The 18,986-nt window shown below is 34.0% G+C and overlaps 1 protein-coding gene across 8 annotated transcripts in view; it reads right to left on the reverse strand.

Moving 5' to 3' along the window:
- The window catches only part of EXOC1 (exocyst complex component 1), a 59,959-nt gene that overhangs the window by 17,005 nt on the left and 23,968 nt on the right, over window positions 1-18,986 (reverse strand). For 4 of the 8 annotated variants that reach the window (XM_036763712.1, XM_036763714.1, XM_036763709.1 and 1 more), the window contains 6 exons: window positions 14,219-14,368; window positions 8,942-9,047; window positions 4,694-4,738; window positions 3,344-3,507; window positions 1,711-1,818; window positions 187-263 (listed from right to left, as the gene is read on the reverse strand). In XM_036763712.1, the coding sequence (XP_036619607.1) occupies window positions 187-263; window positions 1,711-1,818; window positions 3,344-3,507; window positions 4,694-4,738; window positions 8,942-9,047; window positions 14,219-14,368 (650 nt within the window). The remainder of the gene's footprint in view (window positions 1-186; window positions 264-1,710; window positions 1,819-3,343; window positions 3,508-4,693; window positions 4,739-8,941; window positions 9,048-14,218; window positions 14,369-18,986) is intronic. The other 4 variants (XM_036763716.1, XM_036763715.1, XM_036763713.1 and 1 more) reach the window with 1 other exon arrangement.

Raw genomic sequence — 18,986 nt, forward strand, 5'->3', positions numbered from 1 at the left:
AGAAATAATCAAAATAAAGTATCTGAGACCACCACCCTAACTATAAACCCGAATGTAAACAATGATACCTGATGACTATGAGCACAATGTTAATTTTGATTTCTTTTCACTATAGGAAAGAAACAAAATCTTTCACTTGGTGGAAAACTACAATTTTGTTCTCTAAAATAAAAAAATCACACATACTCAGATGATATAGACTGTAGTACACCAGAGTTATACTGCCGTGATAACATTCCTCCATCCAAATCTTCTGTTTCAGCCTAAAAAATTTAGTTATTTATTATACTACCATTAGACAATGAAAGTGACTTCCATTTAAATCTAATTCATATATCAAATAGCCTGCTCATTTATGTACCAAATATGTCAAGTAACCTAATCATCTTTAAAATGTGTCTTTAAAACATTAGTGCCTAGAAGAGAATACATTATAAAAACAGTAAATCTTTAAAAAGTAATAATTATTAATAAGCTGCACATTTATAATTTATATTTTATGTTTTAATATGCTGCCTAGTACTTAAGATTTTATATAAGACTCTATACTTAAGATTTTAACTAAGAATCCTTTAAGAAACAAAAAACCACCATAATTTACAATAGCCAGAAACCTGGACAATATCTAATAATAACTTTAGTTTTTTGGGTCAGTTTTTTTGTTTTGTTTTACTATCCTACCATAGCATTAACATCAGAATTTAATGCCATTTAAAACTCCAAAAGAGAATTACTACTAAACAGATTTACTTAAATAAAGCTTGGATTATCACATAAACATATAAGGAAAAAGAGTAGTAGGCCTGGTACCAGGAGAACTGGATCCAAGGCTACTCACCAGCTGTGTGATTTTAGACAAGTCACTGACCTGTTTCAACTTTCTCATCTGTAAAATGGGGTTAAAATATTTATACTGTCTATTTCATCAATTATTGTGATGATCAAATGAGTAAAGCATGAAGATTACTTTGTAACCCTTTAAGAGCTATAATGTAAACTCTTATTGATTTTTTTCATTGAAGTAGCAGTAGCATGAAGACTTTTGCTGAAAGACACACACATCTATGAGAGATCCTAAGCTGTAGGGTACCAAAGGTACTAGGGATTTTATATTTCTGGTAACTCAAAGATTAGAAGCTGAGGGCTTGTTTCACTGTGTTTCACCATGATTTCTCTGGGTCTCTTTATTTCCTCCTGTTCAGTCCTCACAACAATCATTATGCTAGGTGAGTAGGGTTGTTACTATCATCCACATTTTACAAGTGAGAAAGTTGAGGTTGTTAAATGAGTTAGCTAGTATCAGAGCTTGTTAGCAACACAGCCAGAATTAGGATTTAGGTCTCCTGATTTTTCATTCTGTACCAGCAATGAACCCTGTACCATCCATTAATACATCTTGAAGGTCATAATTTTTATTTCAAGTGCTGATGAATTTAAACTGATATTTTATAATACTATTCTTAAAGTAAATTGAAAGGATTTTTCTTACCAATATGAAAAATCGGGTGTGACACAGTTCAGAAAAATTGATTCAGATCCTCCAATTCCTATTTATTTCATTTTTTAACATCTTATAAAACCACACATACTAGACAAAATCATGCATATCGTTTGAAATCTGGTTCTGCTTTTCTTAGGCAATTACACACAAATTCTGATAAAATATTTAACAACACTGCATAATATAACCAAACTAAATATGAGCCATACCATTGTTCCAGGAATGTTTTGATGTTGCTGCAGTTTGAAAAACTTACTTATGAAGTCCTGCTCTGCTAGACATAGGGGTTCTAACTCACTTAGAACCTGTTCAAAGATCTAAAGAGAATCAAAATAACCATTTAAATCACTGTACCAACATGATAAAATGTTTTTGCTTTTAGTTTGCTTCTTTCTAAAGGGGGAAAATACTTTCTCCATCTTTTCAAATAAATCCCAAGACAAAGATCTTCTTAGAGTGAGTAACAACAAAAAACCTGGGAATTTTCAAAACTTGTAACAGGACCACAGATTATAGCTGAAGGCCCACCCATTAGTATAACATATATTATGGTGTTTATTATGTCAGCCACTCCTTTTCATATCAGGCAACTAATTGGTAAAGTGGATAGTACACTGAACTTGGAGCCTGACCTGAGTTCAAATCTAGCCTCAGACACATATTAGACGTGTGACCCTAGGTAAGTCACTTAACCTCTCTTACTCTCAGTTTCCTCACCTGTAAAATAGGGATAATAACAGAGCCTACCTCCCGGGACTGTTGTGACGATCAATGAGATACACTTTTGCAAACCTGAAAGCACCTCAAAAAGGCGAGCTATTATTGTTGTTGTTAATACTATTATTATATCTTTATAAGTTAAGGACGTGTGATTGCACTGGTGTAGGAACTCCTTCCACCAATATAAATCACCGTTTGTCTCTAAAAAGAGTTCTGAGGCTCAGACATGAAATGACTTATTCATGGCCCACACTTATTGTATTAAAGGTGGGACTTGAACCAGACTCAAAATCCAGAATTCTATTCATGGGGTTACTCACTTTCTCTTCATTGCCATCCACTCCTTTACTTATGACAATCTTGACAGGATTTAATTAGTTTTCTAAACTGGATATGCTGCTATACTTTATGGTTTCTTACCAGAACTGAGATATGAGATGCCAGATTGATCCTGAACTAAATGCTGGTAAAACTGACTGAATAGGCAGCTTTCAATGTGTCACTTAAATGGTAACCCATATTTTGGGTATCTTTAAAAGAAATACTTATCTTTTAAGAATGTAAAAAAGAAACAAACTTTTAATTAGTAAGTCAGTAAGACTGTATATTTTTGAATGTATTAAAACAAAAAAAAATCAAAGCAGAAAGTAATTTTTTAGATTATAACATAAAAATATTCTGTGTATGTGTACATGCACTACATGTATGTAATAGATATTTTGGTCTGGACCTGTAAGTTCCTTGGTGAGGGGAATTTCTAGTGAGGAAATCCCCTCTACCAGTTCATATCAATGATTCTGCAAATGAGAGTCTGTTACAGAGAACTACCTGCAGAAACTAAGTTACTTGCTGAGGATCACAAAGTTAGGGACTGGATCCTAAAGATCAAACTGGATCCCAGGTCCTCCCAATCTGCTATGCCAGGCTGCTTCTCCCTTCCCCTCCTCTATCTCTTCTCTCTTCCTTTTTCTCTCTTTCTCAATACACATACACACACTCCCACAATGTGCTTACATTTACTTTTTAATATAATATACCCATGAAAACAATATCTCAAGGTAAACTTATACCAAGGGGCAAAATTTCATGTGAAATTTTTTAAAAAATCAATATTTATTTTACCTTATCAAACTTGGTTCTGTCGGCTACATCAAGATCAGAAGCAGACATGTTTCCCATATCCAACAAAGATGATGACTGAGATCTACGACTCCCAGAACTCTGAACAGTGAGTTTGTTTAGGCTAGATGTAGATCCAGTCAATTTCCCAGAACTTCCATGAAGACCTATGAAATAATGAAACTATGAAAGAGAATGGCCTGCATGGAAAAAAATGTGCAGCACAAACCAAGGTTACTACTCTGAGATTCTGGTTTTACGAAAGCTACATGCCATGCCTAGCAATGCATCGTCTCTTTCCTTTTTATGAGCAAGGGCCAGGGTAAAATTTGTTTTCTTTTTGTTGTATTTCAAAACCCTCGCTTTCAATCCTCATTCACAATCATTTCAGAAAATGAGGAGGTACTACTTCAAATAGGAGAACCTGGTGGTGGCACACTGTGTGGTGGTACACCAGGCTGGCTCTGGACAAGGTATCTCGAAGCTTTAAAAATACAAAACTATAAGTGAACAGAGCTTATTGGTTTCCTTAATGCAGTATCAGCTGACACAATCTTTATTTACTTTTGGAGAACACAAGCAAATCTTATTATCATTCCCTTCTACATTATATTCATATGCCTCATCCTAACAGTAAAATGCTACTTTTAATATAAAAGTCAATGCTTAAATGAAATTCTTCAAAGGCTGAAAATATACTTAAAACATTTACTTTTATACTACAATACTAATAAATATCATTAATTATAATGTGGAAGATCCCAGGTTTTAGATGTTAAGTATGCCTATACAAAGATATGCTGTAAATATCAAAGGTGAGAATGGCAATAAGGCAGCCAGAAGATAAATCCATCTTCTAGTGACAAAAATTGGATTAAACAAGACTATGAAAGAAGAAAGTAGTGTTTTCCTTTGTGGGGGAAAAAATAGGCCATGGATAAACCATTTTTCTATCCTTCTTGGATACTTTTCATTTAACTGGTTTGGGTCAGGAGGAAAAATGGTGAGATACAGGAAGAATTTAAATAAAAATCTTATCTCTACTATGAAATATTTGGCCCCAACCATGAAACTTAAAGTAAGTCCTACTAAGTCAAACCTGAAAACAGAAATGTCAGTTAGTCTTTTTGCATATATCTGACATAATGGTCTATCACTTGACAAATCAGCTTAACTACCTTGTATATTTCTTAGCCTCATCACTGTTCTAATTTCAGATTTCTTTAACACATACCTCTTTCAACTGTGAATAAGCAATAGTTCTGGTGTTAACTTTTTTGTGACATATAACTAATTTCTACACATAAACAAACATGCATTGAGAATACCTGCTGATGCACTAATCATACTCACTCTCTGTTTCTTGTTTGACAGCACTTTCTTTTCGAGGCAGTGTAGCTGGGATGGATTAGGTTGCAAGCATCAAAGACAAAGACAAGTTAATAAACTGCATTTCACACAAAACATGCACAAGAGGAAGTTAAGCTCTAGTTTGAAAGACACATGCAAAGAACTATGAGAATCAGATAACTACAGTTGCAAACACAGGTTTAGTTGTCAGCTATTGTTCTAGAAATTATATGTGAGAAAGTTCTACAAATATGATGCATTTTTTAAAAATATTTTTATTCAAATAGAGGTTACAAAATATTTGTTGGCACTTTTAAAAACTATTTTATGATGAAATAGATATGGATACATATCCATATACACATATATATTTAACACAAAAATATTTAATCAAAGTAGAGCCTTAAATTTAGATATTTGGACACGTATTTATGCAGAAATGCTCATTACATCATTTAGTGCAGTGGAAATCTATTATAAAGTGGTTCATTACCCACAGATAGAGACATGTCCTCTGTTTAACAGAAAAGCTCAACTTACAAGGCAAGTGCTCTATGAGACAGAATTCAATATTCATTGTTAATGATGGCTCCTGAAACCCGTTTCCACTGTGCTAAATGGTTTTTTTATTTTGCCAAAAATATAACCATAAGAAGAAGGCTTCAAACTGAATCTCTCAGTACCAGCTTCATGAAATTTAATGAAAGCTTTATAAAATTATCAGGGAAAAAATTATTTCTAGCCTACCATTTCTCAGTCCTAAATAGAATTTGCTCATTGACTATTTGTGAGTAAAGGTATTAAACTGAGCTTGTTTGCATCATTTGGCATTTATTTTTGCTTTTTGTTTAATTTCATTCATTTTAATTAGAGACCATCTTGTGAAATATTTTGACCTGAGAAAATAATTTAAAGTGAGAGACCAAGTAAGAGAGCAAGGAAAAGAACCACAAAATGAAAAAGAAAATAAAAATATAACTAATTTGAATCTAAACTAAATAAATCTGTAACCTTATAAAAATCTGAGGGAAGAGTAAATGTTAGGCTGCTAGAAAGGAAATTTTGCACCTTGTTGTAAGGAGTCAACTGCTTGTTTGCTGAGTACTTTCTGGTATACTAGTGTTACGGTGCTATATTCTGTAGTTCAAGATCAAAGCACAAAATTCCAGGTGGTTCTCTGTTCTAGGAGTCAAAGCACTATACCCAATTACCAGTGGTTGACCTGGCAATCAAAAATCTGAAAAATCTGGGGGCTCACAAAAAATTTTGTTATCTATAGATCTTACCAATAAGCTAAATCGGTGTGTATCACAATGATGGGTTTAAAATTTAATTAACTCATCTCTTCCCCCTCTACCCTTCTCCCTGCAAAAATCTTTGGCTAGTATTTGAGATGTTTTTGATTCTTTTGTCCTTTTGTAGAACTACTTTTTGAAATCACTAGGAGCTCTCAGTATGAGGAAGAAATGTAAGGCAAAAAGAAAAAAATGACCCATTATTTAGGAATAACAAATTAGGAGTTCTATAGATTATATTTAAAATTTGTTTCCTTATATAATTAAATGAAATAAAAATGATAAATTTGCCCCAGTTAAGATTTTTTTTGGAGGGGAGAAGGCAGGGCAATTGGGGTTAAGTGACTTGCCCAAGGTCACACGGCTAGTAAGTGTGTCAGGTGTCTGAGGCTGTATTTAAACTCAAGTCCTCCTGACTCTAGGGCTGGTGCTCTACTCACTGCCATACCTAGCTGCCCCCCCCCCCCCAATTAAGATTTAAAAAGAAAAACAGTAACTGCTTTCATGGTTCTTGATCTTTGCTCCTAAATTAGAATTGTGAAATACAAATAAAAGAATCCAAAGAATCACTTCCAAAAAACAATCCTAAGGATTTCTAAATAGTTACTGTTCAAAGAAGGACAACAATAGGGAATGGTATATATGAATACCATGTGCAAGAACAGTATTTTGTGCCAGTTATCTTTCATTTATTTTGATTTTAAACTAAGCAGATGATATTTACTTCAAGAGTGACTAAAAGTAGATTTCTTGACACAAAAAGCAGAAATTCCTGACTATAAAACTCTTTTGGAACAGATATACAAAATGCTATTCTATTTTCCATTAGTATGTGGCACCCCAAAAATGCCCTAAGCAACTTTAATTGCATTTGAAACTTGAATAAAATGGCAAATACCGATCAATTAAAATCTATAAAGTGCAATAATTATACTTATTATTACCAAATCCAAATTAATTCAGCAATTATTTGCCAAATAATTATTTTGCTTCTAGCTATAGTATATGCTTTTATCTTCAAATGTTCAAGTTCAATTTTAGCTAGAACTTAGTAAATCATTTGGATGTAATTTGAAAATTAGTTTTAAAATGCTATAAAACTAAGGTGGACCATTGCTTTTTATAATCCAAATTTTATGTAGAGAATTTTTTCTTTTAATAACTTATTATGCCTTCATCACATTAGGTAAAAGAAGTCAGAGAAAGATATAATTTAATATTCTTTTTAAATGTAAGCCTATGCTGGAAATTACACTATGTTAAATTTTCTTTTATCAAACTCATTTAAGAATTTCCTTAAGAAAAGTTTAGGAAAGTAAAAATGAGGTCTTTTAAAAAGAGTTTATAGCCATCTTATTTTAAGCTTAATAATTAAAAAACATTACTGTAACCCCTGAATTAAATAGCATTTTTATTCCAAGATGCTCATAGTGTTTCACTTTTATTATTTCCTTTACTTTGACATAAATCTTATACTTGGCAACCCAAAAGAAAACAAATTATTATACCATTGGGATTAACCCATAAGGATTGCTTGAAAAATAGAAATACTTGTATTATATAATTTTTTATGCATCAAAGAAAAGTTCTTTTCCCCCAAATAAAATTATTCACTAACAAGAGGTGACAAATATACTTGATGACAACAATCAGACAAATAACTGTTCAAATCATAATTTCTTCACTCAGAAAAAAGCATCACAAATCAATGGTGAAAACATTAACTGGGAAATAAACACATTGCTATTTTGGAACAGTTAACCTTTAGGATGAGTTAGCATTTGTGTTTTCCAAAGCCAATTTTCCCCAAGCTGTCCTGAAGACAACACATTCATACTTCATTTTTATTAGAGAACCATATATTCATATGATAAATGTGCTGGAATGAATTGGATATGTAATAGCAAACAAAATCACATGTTTGGACTAGTATATCCAATTCTTAGAAATATATATTCAATTCACATGCTGCATATTTTTCTTTGAATAGCAAATGGCAAAACAACTGCCTTTTTTTCTAAAGTAGGTTTTCCCATTGTAAATGACACTTTAAAATGAAGTACTATAAAATGAAGTCATTTTCATGTTTTGTTTTTTTTCATTTTTCAAAAAGGGTTTCTAATTATCAAAGCTGCTTAGGGCACAGGCTCCTTTCAACAAACAAATGTTAAACTCATTAATCTAAAGGGGAGCTATGCAGACACACTGAGAACATTCGTAGCCATTTAAGGCTAAATCTTGACTTGAATAGGCACATAACTCTTTCCAAGGAGAGCTCCAGGGATGGATACATGCAAGAGCAGAATGTGGCCTTAGCAGATAACTTACTTCACAACCTGATACTTTTACTAGCTATCTTTTCAAGTAATTTTGCAACCACAGTTCCATTTAAACATATTTTGAAGTCATAAATACTAATATGGGGATTTTTACTTCCCCAAAGGAAGGAAAGAGATAAGCTGTACTGTTAGAAGAGACACATCTTAGCATATCTTTTTAATTTCTTGAAAAAAAAAATCCCTTTACAAATTTTAATTCATTCTCAGAATGCCAGGAAAATAGATAGACAGTAGGAATAGTTTCCATTTCCCAAATGATAGCAAAACATCAAGAAACTTGGTAGAAGTGATGCAAAGAAAAGCAGTATGGAATTCATGAATCAATACTAGGACTCCTTGTTTCTCAGTACCTTTTTCAGGATATCTAATTTCAAATTACATTATTTGTGCATAGCTACATATTCTAGCATTCACAATATCCTTTCTGAACGATCAATACCAATAAATGACTTTTTGTAGTACATATGACAATTTATCAATCTACCCTTTCATGTCTACCTACTGTTTATACCTTGCTAATTATTACTTCAGGTGCCTTAAAAAAAATTCAGTAATTATTGTCACAATTAAAAGTATAAAGCTGAAAAAGGCCATTGAACTGAGGCTGCTTTGCTTACCAAACTTCTTGCTTTCTTTAGTAGTGCCTGTCATCTTGATCTTTGCAACTTCAAAGAAATCTTTTATTTCTCTTTCATATAGCCTTGATAAATAATCCATGTAATTCTTAAATTAAAAAAAGGAGTGTGCATATTTTAATATAAACAAATTCAACAAATTTTTAAAACTAACAAAAAAGCTGCTAAAATAAACTTAAAATTTTGATTTAAGAGTACAATTGTCTGAAGTTTTATCTGATCTATTTCCACAAACTAGTGTTTCCAAAGTATGTTCCACAGAACAATTTTTATGCTAGTGACCTATCTAGGAGGATTTATCTCTTTTCCCAACACAGCAGAAGTTCTGTCTCAGGGTGGGACTTGATGACTTACAAGATTCCTCCCTACCTGCCACCCCACCTGGGTTTGCAGAAGGTAGTGTCCATGGGGAGAAGGCAGAGCCCACAGCAAAGCACCCCACTCCCCATCATTCTTACTGTGGTTTACCCAAACACTGGTCCTCAGCTGAAGTGGTAACTCTGGTTGTGACTGACACACTTGTTCCCTCCCAGAGTTCGCTCCTACCATTGTCTTTTATTGTCAAAATTTGCATTAAGTGGGTTTTATTAAATCTCCACAGCCAAATTAGTTTGAGAAAAGCTGTTACATGCTAGAAAATGTTATTTTAAATGTATTACCAATGAATTGTCTCTTAATGATGGTCATTACTAAATGAGACTTAATTTGTTCATATAAAATTGATTTATCCTAGCTTTAGTTATACGTCTCTAACATTTTTCACATAATACACTTTTATTTTTCCACTTACTCAAAGCCACACAAAAATATTTTATACCCTTAGGGCAATCCTTTAACCATGAGGAGGAGGCTACAAATTCCTCCATTTAGGGTTAAACCAAGTGCCAAAGACTATGTTTAACAAATTTATACCTGGAGAAGTGTGCTGGTCAGATATTAAAAATTACTACTATGGTGATTCTTTGTTAGCCTCAACTTATTTTAAATGAAATTATACATTTTTGATTAGGTAAGTATAAAGCAAATATTCGCATAAGTTTTGTTGACTTTCATCAAATTTTTAGTGATGCGTTCTTACGGAAAAAAAATTATTCAAAAACGTGATTAAAATTTTAATGCAACTTTAAGAAGCATAATACCTTTCTCAGTGTACATTTTATATTAATAATCATTATATAATTTCTATAGAATTTCTCAGTCTCTACAAGAAATGAGTGAGATGATCTTTCCATATGTTGAAAGTATACCTACCTATACCATGTTATATGAAAAATATAACACTAGTCCCCATTTTACTGGGAGGTCTCATTTACCCATTGGGACTTAACTGCTTCTGCAATCATAGTGGTTACCATTTCTTCAGGTTTTTAAGACAACTCCCTGACTTTAAGAGACCATAAATATGAGCATTTGTCAAATGTTCGAGAGTTACTTTGTCTTTTTAAGGGACTCAGACCTATTACTGCCTAGTACCAGGAATAAATGCTGACTCACTTGACCAACTTAAGTATTCACTAGCACCATTAGCATAGCTGCTAACTCTATTAATTTTTTAAAGTATATTTTGCTCTAGTCCCGAAGACAGTCATTTGCAGTCTACCTGAAGTGGCTGAGGTAGCAACTTAAATTAAACCAATGTCACCACTTATTAAATGAATAATAATGGCAGTTCACACTTACATATTACTTTAAAGTTTATAAGGCATTTTCTTCATAATAACACTGTGAGATAAGCAGTACAAGTTATTATTAACTCCAAACTCCCCTCTTTACAGATGAGGAAACTGAGGCACACAAAGATTAAATGACTTGCCTAAGATCACACAGCTAGTAAATGTCAAAGCCAAGACTCCAAATTAGATCCATTGACTCTAGGACAACTACTCTCCCCACTACACCAAATGCTGAAGAAGAATATAAACAATGAATTTGATTATTTGACTTCTTAAAAAATAATACTATAGCAAGTTGGATACAAGAATTAAGGCTGGGGAAAGCCTTTTTGAGCTGATGTAATTTTATGCTGATCATCAAGCTAAAAACTTGGAAGATGATGGTCATTTTTCGACCAGGCAAAAATGGAACTTTTCAATGTGACATACAGTCAGGGGCAGATAATCTTAATGAGGGTTGTGGACCCGGGAATGAATGGATCGATTCAGAAAATAACAGTGCTCATTATTTAATTTCCACAAGTTCTAATTACAAACACTAAACACCAGGTCCTTGCTCTGCTATGAGGATATATGTACAACTGTGACAGCAGTCAAATGGGGTTCACTAGTCATTATCATATCTTCTGAAGGAATACTAGCCCCTTTATTTTTTCCTATTACTTGGTAACAATTTAGTAGACAAAATTAGATTATACTCTAAAATATTTAGTTTGTCAAGAGCCAAAACTACAAGATTAAATTACATTCCTGGGAAATATGTCAATTTTCTTCTAAAGAATAGGAATACTGTCAACAAAAACATAGTTTGAGCATGAAATGAGCCAAAAGCATCTATAGGTTGGCTAAATGCTTGCCTTTTCATTTAAAATTACATTCATAAATATTACATTACATATGACAAAAGAACTGAAAACACAGTAAGACTTGGGTTCAAACCTGCCTCTGACACTTATTAGCTGTATGACCATGGGCCAGTCATTTAACTCTCCTGACCTTCAGGTAACTCTCTAAGACATAACTAGCAGCTAATGGACAGATAAACCGATACAGGAAGCACTCTCACCTACAGATCTTCCCAAGTGCCCAGCAGAAATATTTGCACACAGCTACCACTTAATGCTGCTGAATTTAAATGAGCTTCTTCCCAAACTTCCTCAAGCATGTACTCAGTCTACAAGAATATTTTCTATAAACATTGCTTGAAAAGGGATGGTATTAACAATTTTTCCCCAAGCATATTTAAACTGCGAACAACATTAATTCAACGGAAGCTAATAATTTGCATTTAGAAAATGTCATAGTAATTCTTCAGTTGCTCTAAGCCTCATTCAGGATTTTTTTCTTTTCCATTTATTCCCATTCGCTTTTCTTCTTCTAAGGTTATGATTAACAAATACTATCCTTTTGGTTTTGCTTTGTTCACTTTGCATTATTTCATAAAAATCTTTTAATATTTCTTTTTATTTCTCATAGCTGTTGATCTTAGTTGCTTTATGGTATTCCACCAGATTAATGCACCACAATTTATTTAACCAGTCACCTAATGTACAAACAGGATGCTTCCATTTTTTGCAATTACAAATAATTTGGCTAAGAAAATCTCTGAACAGGTAACACAATCAAAACCAGACCAAAAAAGTTATCAAGGTATATTCTCAACAAAGGAATTAATAGGTCAAATGTATTATAATTTCTGTAACTTTTATTGCATACTGTTAGACTACTTTCCCCAAAAAGCCTACTGGTGTGAAATTCTGTCAGAAATGAATTAATGCGCCTATTTCTCCAACAACCTCACCAGCACTGAGTCTCATTGCTTTTATTTCTGCCAACCAGACGTGTGTAGTGATAGCTGAAGGCAAGGATAAGCAGTTTTTCAAACGATAATTTGTTGTTCAGTTGTTTTTTAGTCACATCCAACTCTCTGTGACCCCATTTGGGGTTTTCTTGGCAAAGATACTGCAGTGATTTGCTATTTCCTTCTCTAGTTCATTTTACAGATGACGTAACTGAGGCAAACAAGGGTAAGCGACCTACCTAGAGTCACAAAGCTAGTTAAGTGCCTGAGGCCAAATCTGAACTCAGGTCTTTCAGACTCTAGATTCAGCGATCTATCCACTGAGCCATTTAGCTGCCCATCAAATAATAATCTCTGCAGCCTTACTTCAACAATGTCTTGTTTACCCACCAGCAGTAATCACACACAACAGAGCACCCTGTGAAACCCTGCATGTCAGCCTCACCATGCTCCTTCCCAGAGGAGAAGTATATATGAATTTTTAAAAAAATTATCACGTGAAACCCTTTAAAAAGGTTGTCAGTGGAATGTCTGGAATTTCAGAATCTAAGAGGTAGTCAGTAAGAGGCTATGTGGTGTAGGGAACAGGAGGCTAGCCACAGAGATAGGAAGACAGTTCAAGTTCTACTTCTGACTCAGCAAATCACTTAAATATTCAGTGATCCACACAATTCTCTAAGACAATAAGATGCAGAGCAGGTGATGGATGATGTACTGGATCCCTGGGAGTTCCCTACACTAATAAAATCACAGAGCTAGTAAACAACAACAACTAGGTTGTTCCTTCATCCAGAAAAGCCAAATGTTTTAGAAGTATTATTCCCAGGGGCAGCTAGGTGGCACAGTGAGTAGAGCACAAGCCCTGGAGTCAAATCCGGCCTCAGACACCTGACACATGTACTAGCTGTGTGACCTTGGCAAGTCACTTAACCCCAACTGCCCCACCAAAAGGAAAAAAAAAAGTAGTATTCCCTTTAATGTAAACAACTCCCAATTATATCGTCTACGTTCTACATGTCTAGACCTATTATTGTTCCCAAAATTTGCCTGCTAGACACCTGCTGGATGGTCTATCAGAATCTCAGGAGAATTAAGGGAACAATATTAAGTTTGGAAATATAAAACTGGGAATTATCTATGAAGTGCAGGATTTGATGAGCTTACCATGGGAAAGAAAACAGACAGAGAAGGTCCAATAAAAAGCCAGCAGGGGTGGGGAACTGCGACCTCGAAGCCACATATGACCTTCTAGATCCTTGCAACACAGCTCTCTGACTGAATCTAAACTTCACAGAACAAATCCTCTTAATAAAAGGATTTGTTCTACAAAACTCAGACTCAGTCAAAAGGCCGGTGTAAAGAAGGCCATGTGTGGCCTCGACCTGGCTTAGAGGGACATACACTTAAGAGGGTGAGAGATGGAAGATGTTCCAACAAAGTAGACAGAGAAGTAGCAACCTGACTAGCAGAAAGAGAACAGTGTCAAAGGAGCCAAGAGAGAAACATATCCAGGAAGAAAGGGTGATCAACAGTGTAAAAAGTTGCAGAGATCAAGGCAGATAGGCCAAGGACTAAGCCACTGGATTTAGCTGTTAAAAAGTTGCATAGTATAGGTGAAAAATCAACTTCAGAAGTGGGAGGCTGGAAGTTCTTTTTCATCTTTAGATAAGAATTCCAAGTAAGTAGTTTTTAAAAATATCATTCTTAGGATACATATCCTTTTAGTTCTGGTAGATAACATCGCTTAACTTGGTGAAGTATTTTAACTGAATGTGAAATCCATACCTTTGTTAGTCCCTCATATTTTCCATAATCTGTACTCTTTAACCACTCCATCAATTTGGCATATCGAAGCAAGTCTCTATGGAAGGGATGGTGATTAGGCAATGTCAATTCAATGGAGTGCTGTGCAAGAGTGGAACTCTGGTCATGTCCCTAAACAAAATAGAATTGAAAAAATTATTCACATACACATAGAAACACCATGGCTACTAATGAACAACTGAAGTGATGACAGAATTTTGCAAAGCAAAAATGAAAGACTGAAAAGTCAGTACTTTCTTTTTTTTAAACAAGCTATATGCAGCCAATTAAGATCACTCCTACAAAATAACAATTTATTGGCACGAATAGCATTCTGATAATGCACTAAGTTATTTTTAAAAGGTAACCATTAGAAAATTAAATGATTAGTTGATTTAATTAAAGCTCATCTCTCACATTTTATAATTTCTTAGCTCAACTCAAAGATATATACATATGTATACACCCATTTATATATACATACAGAGAACATTAATAAACATCGAATAGAGAGCTGATTTGTAGCAGAATGTGTCTACATTTACGGCATCCCTTTCTCCACATCCTCCATAGTGTACTTGGGACATAGAAAAATCTGTTTCATAGACTCATGGGACTTTAGAACATGAAAGGATTTTAGGATTAAACTAGTCCAGCCCCTTCATTTGAAAAATGATGGACAAGGAGTCAAGAGCTTCTGACTCGTTTCTTTTTTTCACAAAAAAAAAAAAAAACAAAAAAACAAACAACTCTGTAATGCAAAAATATTCTTCCAGGTTTTCTTCTTCTTTTTTTGGGGGGTTGCAGGGCAATTGGGGTTAAGTGACTTGCCCAAGGTCACACAGCTAGTAAGTGTGTCAAGTGTCTGAGGTCAGATTTGAACTGAGGTCCTCCTGACTCCAGGGCCAGTGCTCTACTCACTGCACCACCTAGCTGCCCCCCCAGGTTTTCTTCTTAAACATCTAGCTTTTAGTCACTGACAATTTCTCTCACTCTTTGGAAGCCAAAGCCAAAGCTTTGTCTAAGATAAATGGCTTACTCCTCCTCTCTGATGCTTTGTCCACCAACGTGGAAAAATTTAATAGCATAAATCTGGCTTTAGGGGAAAAGTTGGTTAAGTAAATAGTCCTTTCAAATAGTCAATTTAAACAAAGAAACTTGTAAGTCCTTTGGAGCCATCTGTCTGTTGTGCTGGTATACTATCTTATTTGTTCTCATCAAATAAGATTATCCTTAGGTGAAAAACATGCTAAATCAACTTGGACAGTTACAAAAGTGAGATGGAGAGCTAAACTAAGTCCCTTGAAAATCAGTTAACATTGACAGCTTAATCTCTAATTTAATGTTAACCATCATTTTAAAATATCTGTTGTCAGAAAGATCAAATTTTTATTAGTATGTACAAATAGGATTTAATTTTTTGAATTAAGGAAAAGCTTACAAAGAAATTTGCTGAAAATAGGTCTGAACATAACTCCATCCTTAAAGAATCTTACTGAATATTTAAGTTCTATTTCCTGTGAGTTTCATTCTGTCTACATTTTAGGTTAAAATGGAAACATCTAAAATATCTAAGTGAAAATACTTTTTAAGGGATATGCATAAAGATAAATCAGCAATATAAATACAATAATCTACCTTCCTACATCATTTACAAATTAAATTCAAGCAAAAGATAAAATTTCCCCAAAGCTAAATAATTCTAATTCTCCATTTACTGCATGCAGCAGGCTGACTGGCTTGAAAAGGAATCATACGCTTATGCTTATGTACAATAGTCGCAATATTTTTGACCTAATGCTTCTTTTGCTTCTGTTCTCTGATATATACCTTTATTTTTGTTCCATCATTGAAAAAAAAGGACATCTAGAAAAAACCTGAACAAAAAAATCAAATAAGTTTAAATAAAACTTGTATCCCCAACGCCTGGCAAAGAGTAGAGCCTTAAAAAACCCACTTATTACGTAAACTATGTATGTCCACTTCAATCACAGGACTGGCCAAGGCACTCTGCTAAATGTGGAGGAGACAAAGAAAAAGAGTACTTTGCACTCAAGATGATCTCATTCTAACAAGGGATATGTACGCAGGTTTCCTGTAGGAGGTAGCTCATGATTCATGAGATGGTACAAGATATGTAAAGAATCTAAGACGGAGTACATTCCAGGTATGGGCACACACACAAAGCCATGAGGCAAGAGATGCAAAGCTGAATTAGGCCAAAAGATTGGCTGGAATGTCAAAGCGATATATTATAGTGAAAACAGCACTGAACTTGGAATCTCTGGAATTCAAATCCTGCCTCTGTTCTTTTTTCCTGTTACCCCATCTCTAAAATGATGAAGTCGGCTTAGAGTACTTCCAAGGTCCCTTCCAGCCTTCTACGATCTTAGAGTATATAAATAGGAGTAATATAAAATGGAAAGGCAGGCTGAAGGCTGGCGAATGACTTTAAATCCTAAGCTGAGGAGTTTGTATTTTATCTTAGAAGCAATATGGAGTCACTGATGATTTTTGAGCAGGGAAATGATACAGATAAGCTTTCCTTTAGGAAGATTCTTTTGGCAACAGTCAGGAAGATTGATTGGAAAGGAGTAAAACCAACAGCACGTAGGCCAATTAGGAGGCATTTGCCCAGGTGAGAAGTGATGTAACTGAACTATGATCAAAATGTTAAACATACATAAAAAGATGTGTCTGATTACCATCACGCTGATCCCCTGAAGTACTCTTCATTCTAACAGTTGGGCACTGAAAATAGGTGGTCTTTACAGATTTCATTTTACCATATAAGGAATAACCCTTTGACATTTATGTAAATCATTATCAAAAGAAGGGTTTTCATGCTTCAGTATGTATCAAAATGTAATTTCATTTTTCTGCTTTTCTTTCCTGTTTTTTAAATGGAAACTCAGTTTTTCCCAGTTTCTTTTCCCCTTAATTTTCATAGTATGATTGTAGCACTAACAGCATAATCATTTCTGTCATGTTAACAGTGGCACAATATCAGAATTATGACTTTTCTGCAGAAATAAAGCAAAATAAGCAGTTATAAAAGAAACATAAAAATGGTATGTGCATTTTTCCTTATGGTTTCTCACTTAAAATTATTTCTATTATGAATGTTTTTGAATATGAGAATTGTAGTTATTTGAAGAAGCCAGATTCTCATAGCTAAAAATCTTAAGTACATAAAACTCCAATAAAAGTAGAAATTATTGATGGTAGACAACAATTTCGGTGGGAGAATATAAGAGAAAAATCAATTACATAATTATGTACCATTTACACCCATAGTATTTTTCAACATAAATCTATTAATTTTTTCGTGTATTATTTATTCAATCTATAAACTCACTACATATCTTTGCTCTCAATGAAGGTTAAAGAAAACTTTCTTGATTTTATTTTAACGAAATAGAGGACATAATGGCAGGATTAGGCAAAAACAGAGATTCTTACAAACTATCACAGGCGCCAACTTCTCAAAGAAAATGATGGATTATATATTGTATGTTTAATAACCATCATATTGGATTAAACCAACATTTAATCATTCATCAGTGACATAAACGGTTCCCACATGCCTCTCCCATGCTCTAAAGATCTATATGAACATAGAGAGAAAGCAGAAGAATCTAAAGCACTAAGGATAAACATTTTTCAAAGTTTGGTCAAATATATACCATACAAAATTTGACAGAATCCAATTAGTCTATTCCCAGCTTTTCCTAGTGCAAAGGGTGATGGCAAAGGGAGGCCTTATTTGTTTCTACTAATTTAACCATCATGTTGACTGGGACAATTTAAAATTCTAGTCCTCCAGTGGAGGATCCTACATCATAGTATGATTTAACATTTTCTATAAGTATTACATCTTCAGTTTAAATATTTTATCCATTAGAATGGGAATATTCAAATGGAACTAATAAAGCAAACAGGTTTACTTCCTAGGGAGGATAGTTCAGTGACTTTTTACACAGAGGATGCCAACTTCTATGAATATACTGTTTGAATCTTATTTTATAAGCTAACTTAATAACCTTTTACGTCTGACATGGGACCTACCCTTTAAATTTTTCTTCTTCTGAGGCGGTGACGTTTGAATATTTCAAAAATGAAGGCTTCTTTTTTTTTTTACTTGTTTCCATAAACTTTCATCTCTTATTTTTTCAACCAATTCAACAGAGAAATTGTCAGACTGATCTTCATTAATCTGACTCTCATTGTATCATTCCTCCATACAGAAATCTTCAATGACTCCCTATTTCCTACACACCATTTTAAACTCCTCTGTCAGGCTTTCAATGTCTTCTATTACCTGGTCCCAACCTACCTTCCCCTACTTAGTTTTTTCACTGTTCCACAAACACAGCACTCCTATTCTTACCTTTCTGCCTTTCTTTATGTTATTACTGTCATATGGAATATTCTTTTCTCCTTTCCACAAACACAGCACTCCTATTCTTACCTTTCTGCCTTTCTTTATGTTATTACTGTCATATGGAATATTCTTTTCTCCTTTCATCTAAATCTAGTTTACCTCAAGGTAGCTTCATCTGATCTCACATATTTGTTTTCTTAGTAATATACTGCCCTACACTGTTGGGCACTGAGAAGCAACATGGTAGATATAAGGCTAGCTATGGAGTAAGGAACGATCAAATGAAAAATTATTTATTAAGCATTTACCATGTGCAGACACTGTGCTAATTGCTGGGAATACCAACAAAAGCAAGAAAGACAATTC

This window comes from Trichosurus vulpecula, chromosome 6, assembly GCF_011100635.1.
Source record: "Trichosurus vulpecula isolate mTriVul1 chromosome 6, mTriVul1.pri, whole genome shotgun sequence".
Classification (NCBI taxonomy): domain Eukaryota; kingdom Metazoa; phylum Chordata; class Mammalia; order Diprotodontia; family Phalangeridae; genus Trichosurus; species Trichosurus vulpecula.